The 15,932-nt window shown below is 42.7% G+C and overlaps 1 protein-coding gene across 2 annotated transcripts in view; it reads left to right on the plus strand.

The window, feature by feature from the left end:
• Positions 1–297: 297 nt before the first annotated feature.
• LOC127331768 (uncharacterized) overlaps positions 298–15,932 on the plus strand; it is a 61,155-nt gene continuing 45,520 nt past the window's right edge. The window contains exons 1-6 of one of the 2 annotated variants that reach the window (XM_051357955.2): positions 361–740; positions 1,021–1,127; positions 2,211–2,319; positions 2,406–2,567; positions 2,711–2,884; positions 3,197–3,584. In XM_051357955.2, coding sequence (XP_051213915.1) covers positions 471–740; positions 1,021–1,127; positions 2,211–2,319; positions 2,406–2,567; positions 2,711–2,884; positions 3,197–3,244 — 870 coding nt within the window. In that variant the 5' untranslated portion in view covers positions 361–470 and the 3' untranslated portion in view covers positions 3,245–3,584. Of the gene's footprint in view, positions 741–1,020; positions 1,128–2,210; positions 2,320–2,405; positions 2,568–2,710; positions 2,885–3,196; positions 3,585–15,932 lie in introns of those variants that run through there. The other variant, XM_071825961.1, reaches the window with a different exon arrangement.

Genomic DNA, 15,932 nt, shown 5'->3' on the forward strand with positions numbered 1-15,932 from the left:
GAAAAATAGTACTCTATCCACTCGGAAATAAATGAGGTGGTGTAGATAAATATGAACCTAGACAAATTTTTGGACGGAGGACTAGTATATAATTGAAAACGTACGCTCCCTCTATCCGGGAATAGATGTGGTAGATTCGTGCATCTGGACGTGTAATTAGGGTAAATTCAAACTAGTCGTGAATAGTCATTTCCTCTTAAATTCATACCGCGATAAGATTACACATACCCACTGGAAACTCTCTCTGAAACCTGACGAAAGCAGGAACTGAAAACAGCCACACAGGAGCCAACAGACATCGCCATCGCGTCCCCGGCCGGCCGCCGCTCGTCTCCGCCCGCCCGCCTATAAACCGCACACGGCCACACCGCATCACACCCACACAGCCACGCTGGGGACGGCACGCCGGAGCCATAGCCGCCACCTGAGACCCACCACCACCACCTGACCCGCTCTCCGCCTCGTTGACAATGGCGGTGGCGCGGCTGCGCTCGGCCTCCTCGGCGGCGGCGCGGCTCCAGCCGGCGCTCGCGGGCCGGCGGCGGTACCTAGGGACCGCGGCCGCGGCGGCGGAGGCGGAGGTCGCTGTTGCCGTCGGGGCCGTCGGTGCGCGGTGGGAGCCGATGGGGGCGCGGGAGTACTACGACTACCGGAGGGCCATCTACGGTGACATCACGCACAAGGCCATCCTCGTCGACGCCGCCGGCACCCTCCTCGCCCCCACCGAGCCCATGGCCCAGGTCCGCTCCGCCCCGTACCGCATCTCCATTTGTGCATGTTCTCTGCACCGCTAGCTACGCAATGCGTAATTTCGGTCGATCTGATCCGTAGCTGTCCCGTTCGATCGAGCGTATTCATTCATTAATTTGAGGTTGTGTGGTGGACATGGGGAGATTTGTCGGCGCTGTTCATTTTGTTCTGGTGGGATGTCACGAGTCACGAATAAAATCTCCCTTTCTTCCCTGCGATGATGGGATGTTCATGCGTTCTGATGTGGCTTGTTCTGAATGTTTGATTTAGGTGTACAGAACGCTCGGCGAAAAGTACGGGGTGAAGTACTCGGAGGATGAGATCTTGATGAGGTACCGGCAGGCGTACGCGCAACCGTGGGGTAGATCACGGCTTAGGTATGGCGTTTAACTTTTAACTGCCCTGTTGTCCTTAATGTCATCTCTATAATGATTTTTCTTGAACTTTATAAGCAACCATGGGGTAGATCACGGCTTAGGTATGGCGTTTAACTTTTGGCTGCCCTCTTGTCCTTGAATGTGATCTTGCATATGCAAATTTTGCTATATGTTAGATGGCCCTGTATGATGTTTTCTCTTGAAGTTTTTGAGGGAGACTTGAATTGAATTTTTTGATGGGAGCCTTGTGTTCAGTTTCTGAAGGGCTTGCACTGAATTGAAAAATTGGTAGTATTTACGGCCAGGATATTTATGCCATCAATGCTCTTCTGCACTTTAAGCAAGGCTATTGCACAAAAAGTGGGAACTAAATATTTGTGATTCACTTCATGGAAATTGATTTTTTAATAAACCAGCATAAACAACTCTCATGAACACTGAGATTATGAACACGCAGACATGAGAATTTCAGACAGTGTTATCGCTCAATCTGAGAAAACTGCGAGCTAAGAATATTTCCAACTAAAATTAAATTCAATGGAAATAAATTTGCAAAACCAATTGGGCTTCTCAGAAACCAAATCTTTGATACCGAATGAGGAACTGGTCCCAGATTTTGTATGGTACTGGATTCTTGAAAATTAATTTCTCAGACAGGGATGAGCTAGTTTTGGTGATACTAAATATGGTAAGAAGTGGGTGGGAGGAACATTAATTCAAGTTTTTTCTGAAAATATAGTTTAGCTAGTGTACAGTCAGGAGAAACATCATACTGGAAAAACGATATGGAACTATGTTTTTCTCAACATTATCAGAAGATGGTGGTGGGTAGTACTGGTGCATTCATTTCATTCTTTTGTAGCTTGTCATGCTTTTGCATTGACGTTCCTCCTTGGAACTTGTACTTGTTATGTCCTAAAAAAATAGAAATATGGGCTTGACTGTCTGTCAGCCAGCCCTCTTGATATGTGGATTCGTTATTGACATTCTAGACTCTTCTTTTCATCAAACATTTCATATTAATATTTGAAACCCCTCTTAAAATATGCTGCTTCATGGACTAATGTTTCTGAATATCTCCAGGTATGTTGACGACGGAAGACCCTTTTGGCAACATATAGTTAGTTCTTCTACAGGCTGCTCAAATTTAGAATACTTTGAGGAGCTTTATCATTACTATACAACTGAAAAGGTGAGACAAAGTGTGTAATAAAAATATATTTCAAACCATCTTATTGTATGTTAGACCTCACAAAGTTTGTTATGTTTGTTTGCTAGGCTTGGCAGCTCATTGACCCTGATGCTAAATACGTTTTTGAAGCATTAAGAAGGGCTGGTGTAAGAACAGCTGTTGTGTCCAACTTTGACACCCGTCTCCGGCCACTTTTACAGGCCCTGAATTGTGATCACTGGTTTGATGCAGTTGCTGTATCTGCTGAGGTGGGTTTCCATTATCAGATGAGCTGCCCACTCTTTGAACCGTTACGGACTATGTGGCTACCATCCTTTGTATCCAAGTTTAGCCATCAGTTTTCCTTCTGATCTTTGCCGTTAAACTCTGTTCTCTTGTTCCCTGTTAACAGGTTGCAGCAGAAAAGCCAAACCCAACAATATTCTTGAAGGCCTGTGAGTTGTTGGACGTGAAACCTGAAGAGGCCGTGCATATTGGTGATGACCGTAGGAACGATTTATGGGGAGCTAGGGACGCAGGATGTGATGCCTGGCTTTGGGGCAGCGATGTTCACTCCTTCAAGGAGGTAAAGTCTCCATCACTAAGCTGCAAATCCATTATTGTCCTTGTAGCAAAAATGACATCTAGGAGTAACATTTTGGTGTCACCGTAGTTGGGATTATACTACACAGCAAGTAAAAATCTGGTAGCTCTATGCTGTCATTAGGTCCAATTTTGTTGTATCACAGAGTTACTTGGTTAGATCCACCTTTGTAACTGATTATTTCAGAAGAATTTCCTTGTTTTTTTTCTTAGGAAAGTTAGCAAAAGTCCCTTTTTATATCAGCTCCAGTTTCCAGGAAGTTATGTTTGCTCACATCAGCTCATCCTATTGCAGGTCGCAGAAAGAATCGGAGTTAGCGTGGGTATGGGCAACTCCATGTGATTCCCTACGCTTGCTCGCACTCTACACCATAAGCCAACTCAACTGTGTGTGGCGGTCAGTGACACTTCCTTGGTTGCGCGAACCGCTACCCTTCCTTTCTTCCTGACGAGTATGCTCGCCGAGCCCCTGAGCTTCAATAAAAGGCTGGGAGGACGAGGTGTTTTACCTCCTTCTCCTGTTGTACATAGTGCCGACCCTTCGTGCTCTCGGGTGCCTGGCTGTCTGCTGTACATATTTTTCCAGAGAACTGAGGGCAGCGTCTACTGTGTCAGGCCTTAATTTTCCTAGTATATATTGTAGCAACAATTTATGCAGCTAAGCCTTAAGCGAACTTGATTTACTCCTTGGATAGTTCGTTGCGTATGTTCTGAATCTTGTGTTCAAAGAGAACTGAACCCAGTTGTCCCTTTGCATTTTGCATAGTTGGATCTGGTAATCCTCTCTGCTAATCCCCTTGCTCTCTGCGGAGCGTTTTTTCCCCTTCCAGTTGGGCTGACTGCCGCTCGCTGGCGGGTAGCGGCACGCAGCTCCGAAAAGCCTGCTGGATAAAATTGTTGGACATATCAGCAATTTTCTCATAATTTAATCTAAGAAAACAGTAAATAAAACTTGGCTAAATTCGTTAAGATTAAACTAGTCATACAAATCATCATAAAATACATAAGCAACAAATCTAAACTAGCAACGAGTCTAAACATATTGATGAGTTTGGAGCTAAACATATAGATAGAAACAGAGTTTGAAGCAACGAGTCTAAACATATTGATAGAAACAGAGTTTGGAGCTAAACATATAGATAGAAACAGAGTTTGGAGCAAGATTTCAGAGGTACGAGGTAAGAGTACATACGGTCCAGAAGAGAAATCAGTGTCGGTGTTGTTCCCGTTAAGAGCTATGTCATTAAAGATGTTGTTGATGTCCAGGAAGAAGTGAAAGATCGAGATGTCGCCTAGAGAGGGGGGGGGGGGGGGGGTTGAATAGGCAATTACAAACTCTTGCGGATTTGTCTTGTAAGAATGCGGAATTAAACTATCGTTTAGTTTACAAGCACAAACCCTAAATATTCTAAGCTCAACTAAGTGTAACAATAGCAACTAGAGCTAAGCAAGATAGGCACAAGATATATGTAGCACAAGTGATAGCAAGATATATGTACTTCAAGCACGATGGCTATCACAAGGAAAGAGAGCTCGGGTATAGAAATAACCGAGGCACGCGGAGACGAGGATGTATTCCCGTGTTCCCTTCCTTTGCAAGAAGGTACGTCACGTTTGGAGGAGTGGAGGTCCCACGAAGGATTCCCCGCGTCACGAAGGCTCACCCTATTCTCCGAACCACACCCACGAAGGATAATGGCCCTTTCCTTATGGTTAGCTTTTCCTCCGCTCCGGAGATGGCAAGCTCCACAACCACTTCACAAGCTCCACGAAGGAGAAGCCCGGGCCCCTTCACAATCTTCCACGAAGAGATCACCGGGACACCAACCAAGCCAACTAGGAGGTCACCCTCCAAGAGTAACAAGCTCACGGTCTCTCACTCGAACAAATCGTGGTGGAGAGCTCAACACTATGCAATGATGCAAAACAAGAACACCGGAGGTGTTCAAGTCCTTCACACTCAAATCCCACCAAAGCAACGAATGCTAGGATGAGATTGGAGAGGAAGAACAAATGGGAAAGTCAACCAAAGACTCCAAGATCTAGATCCCAAGAGATTCCCTCACTTAGAGAAAAAATGGTTTGGTGGAAGTGTAGATCTAGATCTCCTCTCTCAAATCCTCAAGAATGAGCAAGAATGGTTGGAGGAATCAAAGGGGAGAGCAAGTTCTTCAACAAGGAACAATGGAGGTGAGAGAATAGGAAGAACTACTTGTCTCAAGGTAGGAGAAAGGTATTTATAGTGGGGGAGGAAGAAATAACCGTTGGGGGGGGGGGGAAAGACAAGGAAAAGGCAAGAAAAACGGGCTGAAAAAATAGCCCAGCCGGCCAGCAGGCTGGCCGACCGGAGCACAGGCCGGATAGGCCGGTCCATGGTCCAGCCGGACCGGATCTGGGGCCGGATAGGGGAAAAGGCCGGTCGGTGGGGCGAGCGGCCCAGCCAGATGGGGAGGCAGGCCGCTGGGCGGCAGGAAGCCCAGAGGCGCGCGGGGCGCGTGGGCGGTGCAGGCCACGGGTGGGCCTTGGGGCGGCGGCCAGCCAAGCGAGGAGAGCGGCCTGGTGCGCGTGGGCGAGCAGGCCGAGGCCCCGGTCGGGCCGAGGCTGTGCCGGCGAGGCCGGTCAATCGGCCGGAGGGAGCCCGGTCCGGTAGTTGCCCGGACCAGGCCGGCTGGGCCGGCGCAAGGCCTGGCAGGCCGGGCGCCCAACCGGCGGCCCCTCCTCCCCTTTTTCCTTTTTCTTTTATATTTTCTCCTTTTCCTTTTTCTTTAATAACTATTGCTCCCGAACTCCGATTGACATGAAACTAATTTCGTTTGGAAGATAACGACAAATGCTATCCTATAAAAAGTGCAAACTCAAGAATCTGTAGAAGGGAATTTTATCATGAATATAAAAGGTAGAACCTTATATCATGAATAACCGGTAAAATTACCCAACCTCGAAAACGCCATAGAAGATGCATGCGAACTCCGTTTTCGATGAACTTGGGCTTGTTGTAAAGCTAGCAACAAGCTCAAGAACCTCACATAGAGAAACACCAAGAAGCAATAAGGATATGCAAAGTATGCAAAGGATTGAGCTCCCTAAGACGATGTGATCAAGTTACTCAACCGAAAGCCCCTCTTAATAGTGCGGCTATCTATCCTATAATCCGGTCTCCCAACATCCACCTTGAGACCGGTAAAAGGAAAACCTAGCAAGGCCATACCTTTGCCTTGCGCATCCCGCTTGATCTTGATGATAACTCTTCAAGCTTCACTCAAGCTGGAATGCCTCACTTGACCAATGTTGCTTCGTGAAGACTCACAAATGCTCCCCTATACACTATGATGGGAAAGCTCCATTGATGCACATCTTCACATGTCCATTATCACCAAATGAACGACAAGCTTCAAGCATGTGATTCACTTAAGATGCTCATCTTGAACTTGCCCAACTCAACCTTGTATCGATGGTCTTGATGCCAATACACAAGGTATACCTTTATCTTCATGGCATCCATACTTGAATCCAACACATGGAGTACAAGTAGTACCTATGGAATATTCCTTCATATAAACTCAATGAAAACATTAGTCCATAGGGGTTGTCATTAATTACCAAAACCACACATAGGGGCAATGTACCCTTACAATCTCCCCCATTTTGGTAATTGATGACAACCACAATAAGAGGGTTTATATAATGAATATTAGTGACAAGTACGCAACTTATCCGAGAATAAGTTGTATACAAGAGGTTGTATTTGATATGGTCAAGTAACACAAAGCTACTAGCCCATATCAAAACCGGCTCTACTCACACAACTACAACAAATGCAATGGATGTGAGTAGAACCAATATATATAGAGAAAGCTCCCCCACAATGTATGCACGTGTGATGAACATGAATTCATTGCATACATTGTCAAGATTAACCTTTGGGATAGTTTCCACTATATATATACAACCATGCAAGATATATAAATATGGAATGCATGAGAGGCAAAACACTTAAGCACAAACCAAACTTAAGTATAAAACCATTCCCTTAAACCCTCTAAACTTCTCCCCCATTGGCATCGATTGTCAAAATGGGTGAAAAATTTAGAAGGCCAATATAATGTGAGTTCCTCCCCAAAGTGTGCACTTCTCATAATTTAAGTGGAATCAAGTGCACATATCCAATGATGAATACTTGAAGGAAGTCAAACTATATTGAGGATCAAAGATTGCATAAAGATAACATGGTGAAATGAGCTTCAACAAGTAAAGCAAGCAATCAAGGATCCAATTGGACAAACAAAGATATCATGATAAGAGAGATATAGTGCTCTAAATATAAGAAAGCTCCCCAAGGTTCGTGCACAATTTATAATGTTTGCAATTGAATACAATATGCACAAACATGGAATCCTCACTCCCTATATATCATTTAGAACACAACAAATATAAAGAGAATATGCTTATCAAGAACAACTTGAGTCCAACAATTACGAGATATGAGTGCATGAAGAAAAACAAATAAACCAAGCACTCATAAATCTTCTTTACCATTAACACTAAAATCAAAAGGATAAGAAGATAGTTGGCAAAGAACAAGGATATCAAGGTGATGGATTAACGCTCTTATGTATATAAGTTTCTAAAGTGGACAAAATGATCCATAAAGAAACATGCACACACAAGAGGTTAACAAAATAAATAAGACTAGATATCCGAAATGAAGTCATAAAATATACCAAGGATGTTTGCTTAGGAAGCATATATAGCCTATGGCTCTAATTTTCACTTATGGTATATGAATGAGCTTCAACCAAGTTAGATCTCAAAAACATTACAACTAACAATAAGGGAAGTAGAGCTAGTTGGAGTGTTTTGAGAAAGGCAACAAGTATCACAAATACGGATTTATTTCACAAATTCATCAATATTTCACACAAGAGCTCTTTGAGGAATTGATATGCAATAAATTGCTAGAGGGCATATTTGTGATAGGTGAATCATAAAATATGATATATATATATAACCTATCATATGCATCTTCTCAAATTACTCAAATGTTCAATAAGAAGTTTTACTTTTAAAAGGGTTTTTCAAGAACCGCAATATTTTCGAAATAAATAATTTCATGCCAAGATACAACCTACAAGAGGTTGGATGCTATATGAGAGTGCATGAATAAGATGTAACGGCCCCGGAAATACCCCTACTAGATTTTTGCCGGTTGTTTAGTTTTGTGCATCATCATTGCATCATGCATATCATACCATGTCACTTTGATTCTTATAAAAATTGCATTTGGATTTTATTTGCCCTCTTTATTTTATATGATTGGTTTTTCTCTCTCTCTCTCTCTCTCTCTCTCTCTCTCTTCTCTCTTGTTCTATCTCCATCTCACTTGAGATGTTCCAAGCTTCAAGCCTGCCTACCTATTTCTACACTTGACCACTTTTCAAAAGGCCATGCCAAATTTCTAGTAAATATGGGTTGATATTAAACCCCCTCTCTTTAATCTCTTATCTTACAATTAATCAACTTACGAATAATTTTGGAATGTTGAAAATATTTTGTCTTGGTTCCAAATAAAGATATTTATGTTGAAACTATTTCTGTCACTTGTCTCTACCTTTGTTTCAAATTCAAACTTTTTTTTCAATGGTTCAAATAAAATCAGAGAAAGAAAAAGGAATAAAAGAAATAAAAAGAAATCAGCCCAAAGCTCTCTTTTCTCTTCTCTGGAGAAAGCCCAGCTGGCTCCGTTTTACTTCTGTGAACGAGAGGGAGTACTCTGCTCATGTTTTCCTTTTGCTTCCCGTCAGTACGCCGACGCCGTGAGCTTTTCCATCCTTCTTTCACAACCACCTGCTCCAAGCTTTTCCCCTCCAATTCCAAATCAAGCCCCAACCAAAACCTAGCCTTCCTCCTTCCTCCAGCCGCCGCCGTTTCTCTCTTCCAGCTCTGTCCCATCATCACCAAGAACTATCCCTGGAAGCAATTTCAGTTTCATGAGTAACACCAAGAAAAACCGCCGGAGATCGCCGTATTTGTCCCCATTGTTGGCTGCCTCGTTGCGTCGGAGCGCGGCGACGGAACAGCCGTGGTGCCCTCGTCCTCCTTGCTGAAGGTCCGGAGTGGGAGCTGCCCCAGGATGTCTTGGCCGTCCTCATCGCCACCAAGCGCCGCCACGATCGTCATCGCGTTGTCTGCTCCCTCAACATCCGTCGCCTTGATCTTGTTCGACCGTTTGCAGGCGCGGTGAGCAGTCCGTCCTTCACTGATGCTATTCCTTGTATTTTTCGTTCCAACTCATCTAGCAACAGCAGCACGCATCATGCCAGCCAGCGTCCCGCACACAGCAGCTCGTAAAACTCCAGTTTTTCAGTTTCAGTGTCTTCTTCAGTTAACAGTTCTGTAGCTTTTCACAGCTAGCTCTCTGTTTTCCTTTCAAAATCGAACATAGCCAGTTCGTTGTTGGCTAGATCCAATTCCAGGAGAGGCACGTTAAAATCCCAGGGGAAACGCACATCCATCCTGCTTTATGCTTGCCGTGTGTTGCTTCAATTCAGAACCTGTACGTGTTCATCTTCAGTAAACTGAAGTTCATTCTTCAGTTAACGCCACATGACGTTTTACCTATGATCAGCCATGTAGTCTTTCAAGACTCAAAACGAGCTCCTCTGGCTAGTGCCTAGATCCTAATTCTGGGAGGCCCAAGATCAATCCCTGGTTACCATCTTCTTCAAAAATAAAAGAACACCTTTTATTCTGTTTTGTTCTCTGGTTTGCTTTTTGAATGTAGAATTTCAAACTTGTTTTTCATCTGTGGAAACTAAAACCTAATTACAGGGATTTGAAACCTATCTCAAATCTGAACCTGTTACAACTATTTTGGAACAAGAAATTTGACCAATCAAGTTAAATGCATTTTATTATTAAAATTTGACCATTTCATATCTTTCAAACTATAACTCGAAATAAAATGTATTTTATATGAAAATTGTTCAGAAAAATGCAAGGAACATGAATATGCCATCCATATACCTGCTTGCATCCCGCATCATGTCGCGCGTTGTTAGTTTGTGCATTTCACCTCACATATATGCGGAGTATTTCGGATACCGACTACGGTTTTCCCGGCTCCGTTTAATATTGAAGTAGCTCACCCCTGCCATGTCTTTCCATGCTAATCAACACTTAACTTTGCCGGTAGAAATGCAACTTCAACCTAATTTGCTTGTCCGGGGTTTCCGACTCCGATTAAATTGAATTAGTTGCATCACATCATCGTTGTCATGTCATGCATATCATCTTGATCGTGATGGATCTTCTTTATCCATAGTAGTAAGACTTGCATACGTTGTGTGTTCCAGCATTTGCTTCTTCCCGGATAGGATCACGAAGTGGTGCTGTGAGATACGACAAGTTCTCCGGATGTTCCTCGGCAAGCTTTAACAGGCAAGCATTTTCCCCTATACTTACGCCCGCGAAGTCGCTCACCTATTTTATTTTGCCTTCTCCCTCATGCTATCCTTGAGTTGCGTTCTTGTCACGTGTCCCTTCCACTTGTTACCTCAAGCAGCCTATATTGCCTCCACCAACCACCTACAGCTATTGTTTGGTTTCGGGTCTACCTTGCGAGTCGTAGTGCATGCTAGTGCTGTTTAAACCTCGTTACCGTTACCGCTATCTTATCGGGTTATCTGTTGGGGAATCATGACACATGGTCTATGGATATATTGTTGGAGATAATCATGCTTTACTTATTGTTAACAACTAAAATGATAAGCAGAGGCATCTGTGAGCCCCTCTGCGAAAGCATTGGAACTTTGACTCACTAATGTCCCCTAGGACCCGAGTTCCTGTTATCTGTTCCGAGACTGAGCGCTCTAACCACACGTGTGTATGTTTCTGGGTCTCCCCTCGACCACTGCCGGAATCTACAGCTTTGTCCAGTGGCCACAACTAGTTTGCAATGTTTTACCATTTGTTGTTTGCGTGCATGCCAGCCTGTTACTTATTTACTTTGGGAAGCCCCTGGGTGCCTTGTATCCCATGTTTCTGGTATGCACGCATAGGTCGCGGAGCCGCTGCGAAGTGGTTTATCGCCCCAGTGTGTGTTTAAACCACCTAGTACGCTGTCGCAAATAGCTAGGTCCGCTTCGGAGATACGGCCGAACTTCGATTCGGGTTTAACTTAGTTAGGTGGCTTCCTGGACATTGTTGTCGTGAAGGAGAGTGCGAGTCGTTATATCCACCTGTCGCAAGTGGATTGATCGTGCGTGTGGGCACATTTGGGCACCCCTGCAGGGTTAAATCTTATCGATAAGCCGTGTCCGCAGTTATGGACGACTTGGAGCTGTATGACTCGACCATAGACAACTTACACCTGTTGTTCATTACTAATAACTTGCATAGTAAGATAGAACAACTTAAATAATAACTGGTTAAAACTTGTCAAACGTGTGAGTGCCCTTGTAAGTACTTCCTTGCGAGGGGGGAACGCATCGGTTGTGTTATGTTTGCAGAGTATAGAACTGTTAGTTTATGCGCTCTCTCACTGATACGTCTCCGACGTATCGATAATTTCTTATGTTCCATGCCACATTATTGATGATATCTACATGTTTTATGCACACTTTATGACATATTCGTGCATTTTCTGGAACTAACCTATTAACAAGATGCCGAAGTGCCAGTTGCTGTTTTCTGCTGTTTTTTATTTCAGAAATCCTAGTAAGGAAATATTCTCGGAATTGGATGAAATCAACGCCCAGGGTCCTATTTTGCCACGAAGCTTCCAGAAGACCGAAGAGGAGACGAAGTGGGGCCACGAGGTGGCCAAACCATAGGGCGGCGCGGCCCAAGCCACGCCGCGCCGACCTATAGTGTGGGCCCTCGTGACGCCCTTGACCTGCCCTTCCGCCTACAAATAGCCTTCGTCGCGAAACCCCCGCATCGAGAGCCACGATACGGAAAACCTTCCAGAGACGCCGCCGCCGCTAATCCCATCTCGGGGGATTCTGGAGATCGCCTCCGGCACCCTGCCGGAGAGGGGAATCATCTCCCGGAGGACTCTACGCCGCCATGGTCGCCTCCGGAGTGATGTGTGAGTAGTCTACCCCTGGACTATGGGTCCATAGCAGTAGCTAGATGGTTGTCTTCTCCCCATTGTGCTTAATTGTCGGGTCTTGTGAGCTGCCGAACATGATCAAGATCATCTATCTGTAATTCTATATGTTGTGTTTGTTGGGATCCGATGAATAGAGAATACTTGTTATGTTGATTATCAATTTATATCTATGTGTTGTTTATGATCTTGCATGCTCTCCGTTACTAGTAGATGCTCTGGCCAAGTAGATGCTTGTAACTCCAAGAGGGAGTATTTATGCTCGATAGTGGGTTCATGTCTTTGTGAATGCGGGAAGTGACAGAAATCTCTAAGATTATGGATGTCTTTGTTGCCACTAGGGATAAAACATTGGTGCTATGTTCGAGGATGGAGTTACTGATTACATTACGCGCAATACTTAATGCAATTGTCTGTTGTTAGCAACTTAATATCGGAGGGGTTCGGATGATAACCTCGAAGGTGGACTTTTTAGGCATAGATGCATCTTTGGATAGCGGTCTATGTACTTTGTCGTAATGCCCAATTAAATCTCACTATACTCATCATAATATGTATGTGCATGGTCATGCCCTCTTTATTTGTCAATTGCCCAACTGTAATTTGTTCACCCAACATGATGTTTATCTTATGGGAGAGACACCTCTAGTGAACTGTGGACCCCGGTCCAATTCTCTATCTTGAAATACAATCTCTTGCAATCTTTGTTCTACCGTTTTCGCAAACAATCATCATCCACACTATACATCTAATCCTTTGTTACAGCAAGCCGGTGAGATTGACAACCTCATTTGTTTCGTTGGGGCAAAGTACTTGGTTTGTGTTGTGCGGGTTCCACGTTGGCGCCGGAATCCACGGTGTTGCGCCGCACTACATCTCGCCGCCATCAACCTTCAACGTGCTTCTTGGCTCCTACGGTTCGATAAACCTTGGTTTCATGCGAGGAAAACTTGCCGCTGTACGCATCACACCTTCCTCTTGGGGTTCCCAACGGACGCGTCTTTGTACGCGTATCAAGCACTTTTTCTGGCGCCGTTGCCGGGGAGATCAAGACACGCTGCAAGGGGAGTCTCCACATCCCAATTACTTTACTTTGTTTTTGTCTTGCTTAGTTTTATTTACTACTTTGTTTGCTGCTCTAAATCAAAATACAAAAAAATTAGTTGCTAGTTTTACTTTATTTACTGTCTTGCACTTTATATCAAAAACACAAAAAAATTAGTTACTTGCATTTACTTTATCTAGTTTGCTTTATTTACTACTGCTAAAATGGGTACTCCTGAAAATACTAAGTTGTGTGACTTCACAACCACAAATAATAATGATTTCTTATGCACACCTATTGCCCCACCTGCTACTACAGCAGAATTCTTTGAAATTAAACACGCTTTCTTGAACCTTGTTATGCGAGAGCAATTTTCTGGTGTTAGTTCTGATGATGCTGCTGCCCATCTCAATAATTTTGTTGAACTTTGTGAAATGCAAAAATATAAAGATGTAGATGGTGACATTATAAAATTAAAATTGTTCCCTTTCTCATTAAGAGGAAGAACTAAAGATTGGTTGCTATCTCTGCCTAAGAATAGTATTGATTCATGGACTAAATGCAAGGATGCTTTTATTGGTAGATATTATCCCCCTGCTAAAATTATATCTTTGAGGAGTAGCATAATGAATTTTAAACAATTAGATACTGAACATGTTGCACAAGCATGGGAAAGAATGAAATCTGTGGTTAAAAATTGCCCAACCCATGGACTGACTACTTGGATGATCATCCAAACCTTTTATGCAGGACTGAATTTTTCTTTGCGGAACCTATTGGATTCAGCTGCTGGAGGTACCTTTATGTCCATCACTCTTGGTGAAGCAACAAAGCTTCTTGATAATATGATGATCAACTACTCTGAATGGCACATGGAAAGAGCTCCACAAGGTAAGAAGGTAAATTCTGTCGAAGAAACCTCTTCCTTGAGTGATAAGATTGATGCTATTATGTCTATGCTTGTGAATGATAGGACAAATGTTGATCCTAATAATGTTCCGTTAGCTTCATTGGTTGCACAAGAAGAACATGTTGATGTAAACTTCATTAAAAATAATAATTTCAACAACAATGCTTACCGGAACAATTCTAGTAACAACTATAGGCCATATCCTTATAATAATGGCAACGGCTATGGTAATTCTTATGGGAATTCTTACAACAATAATAGGAACACACCCCCTGGACTTGAAGCCATGCTTAAAGAATTTATTAGTACACAAACTGCTTTTAACAAATCTGTTGAAGAAAAGCTTGGGAAAATTGATATACTTGCTTCTAAAGTCGATAGTCTTGCTGCTGATGTTGATCTCTTGAAATCGAAAGTTATGCCTAATGAAAATCATCATAATAAAATTACTACTACAGCAAATGCCATCCAAGTTAGAATTAATGAGAATATAAGATTGATGGCCGAATTGCGTGCTAGGTGGGAAAGAGAAGAAAATGAAAAAGAAGATAATATAGCTAAAGTTTGGACTATTACCACCACTAGTAATGCTAATGCTACACAAGTTGCTGCACCTCCTACTAATAATAATAAAAGAATTGGTGTTAGCAATGTTTCCACTTCTAATGCAAAGCGAGAAACCTTTGAAAGCTGCTAAAGCTATGAACCGCTCGTGATAAAACTGCTGAATTTTTTTTCAACATTGGGGATGATGATCCCATTGCTTTAGATTATAATGGTTTGAATTTTGATGATTGCCACATCTCTGAAGTTATAAAGTTCTTGCAAAAACTTGCTAAGAGTCCTAATGCTAGTGCTATAAATTTGGCTTTCACGCAACATATTACAAATGCTCTCATAAAAGCTAGAGAAGAGAAATTAGAGCGCGAAGCTTCTATTCCTAGAAAGCTAGAGGATGGTTGGGAACCCATCATTAAGATTAAGGTTAAAGATTTTGATTGTAATGCTTTATGTGATCTTGGTGCAAGTATTTCTGTTATGCCTAAGAAAATTTATAATATGCTTGACTTGCCACCGCTGAAAAATTGTTATTTGGATGTTAATCTTGCTGATCATTCTACAAAGAAACCTTTGGGGAAAGTTGATAATGTTCGCATTACCGTTAACAATAACCTTGTCCCCGTTGATTTTGTTGTCTTGGATATTGAATGCAATGCATCTTGTCCCATCATATTGGGAAGACCTTTTCTTCGAACTGTTGGTGCTATCATTGATATGAAGGAAGGTAATATTAAATATCAATTTCCTCTCAAGAAAGGTATGGAACACTTCCCTATAAAGAGAATGAAGTTACCTTTTGATTCTATTATTAGAACAAATTATGATGTTGACACTTCGTCTCTTGATAATACTTGATACACACTTTCTGCGCCTAGCTGAAAGGCGTTAAAGAAAAGCGCTTATGGGAGACAACCCATGTTTTTTACTACAGTACCTTGTTTTTATTTTGTGTCTTGGAAGTTGTTTACTACTGTAGCAACCTCTACTTATCTTAGTTTAGTGTTTTGTTGTGCCAAGTAAAGTCGTTGATAGTAAAGTTCATACTAGATTTGGATTACTGCGCAGAAACAGATTTCTTTGCTGTCACGAATCTGGGAAAAATTCTCTGTAGGTAACTCAGAAAATTATGCCAATTTACGTGAGTGATCCTCAGATATGTACGCAACTTTCATTCAATTTTAGCATTTTCATTTGAGCAAGTCTGGTGCCTCAATAAAATTCGTCAATACGAACTGTTCTGTTTTGACAGATTCTGCCTTTTATTTCGCATTGCCTGTTTTGTTATGTTCGATGGATATTTCGATTCCATTGACTTTCAGTAGCTTTGTGCAATGTCCAGAAGTGTTGAGAATGATTATGTCACCTCTGAACATGTACATTTTGATTGTGCACTAACCCTCTAATGA

Source organism: Lolium perenne, chromosome 2 (assembly GCF_019359855.2).
Source record: "Lolium perenne isolate Kyuss_39 chromosome 2, Kyuss_2.0, whole genome shotgun sequence".
Lineage (NCBI taxonomy): Eukaryota > Viridiplantae > Streptophyta > Magnoliopsida > Poales > Poaceae > Lolium > Lolium perenne.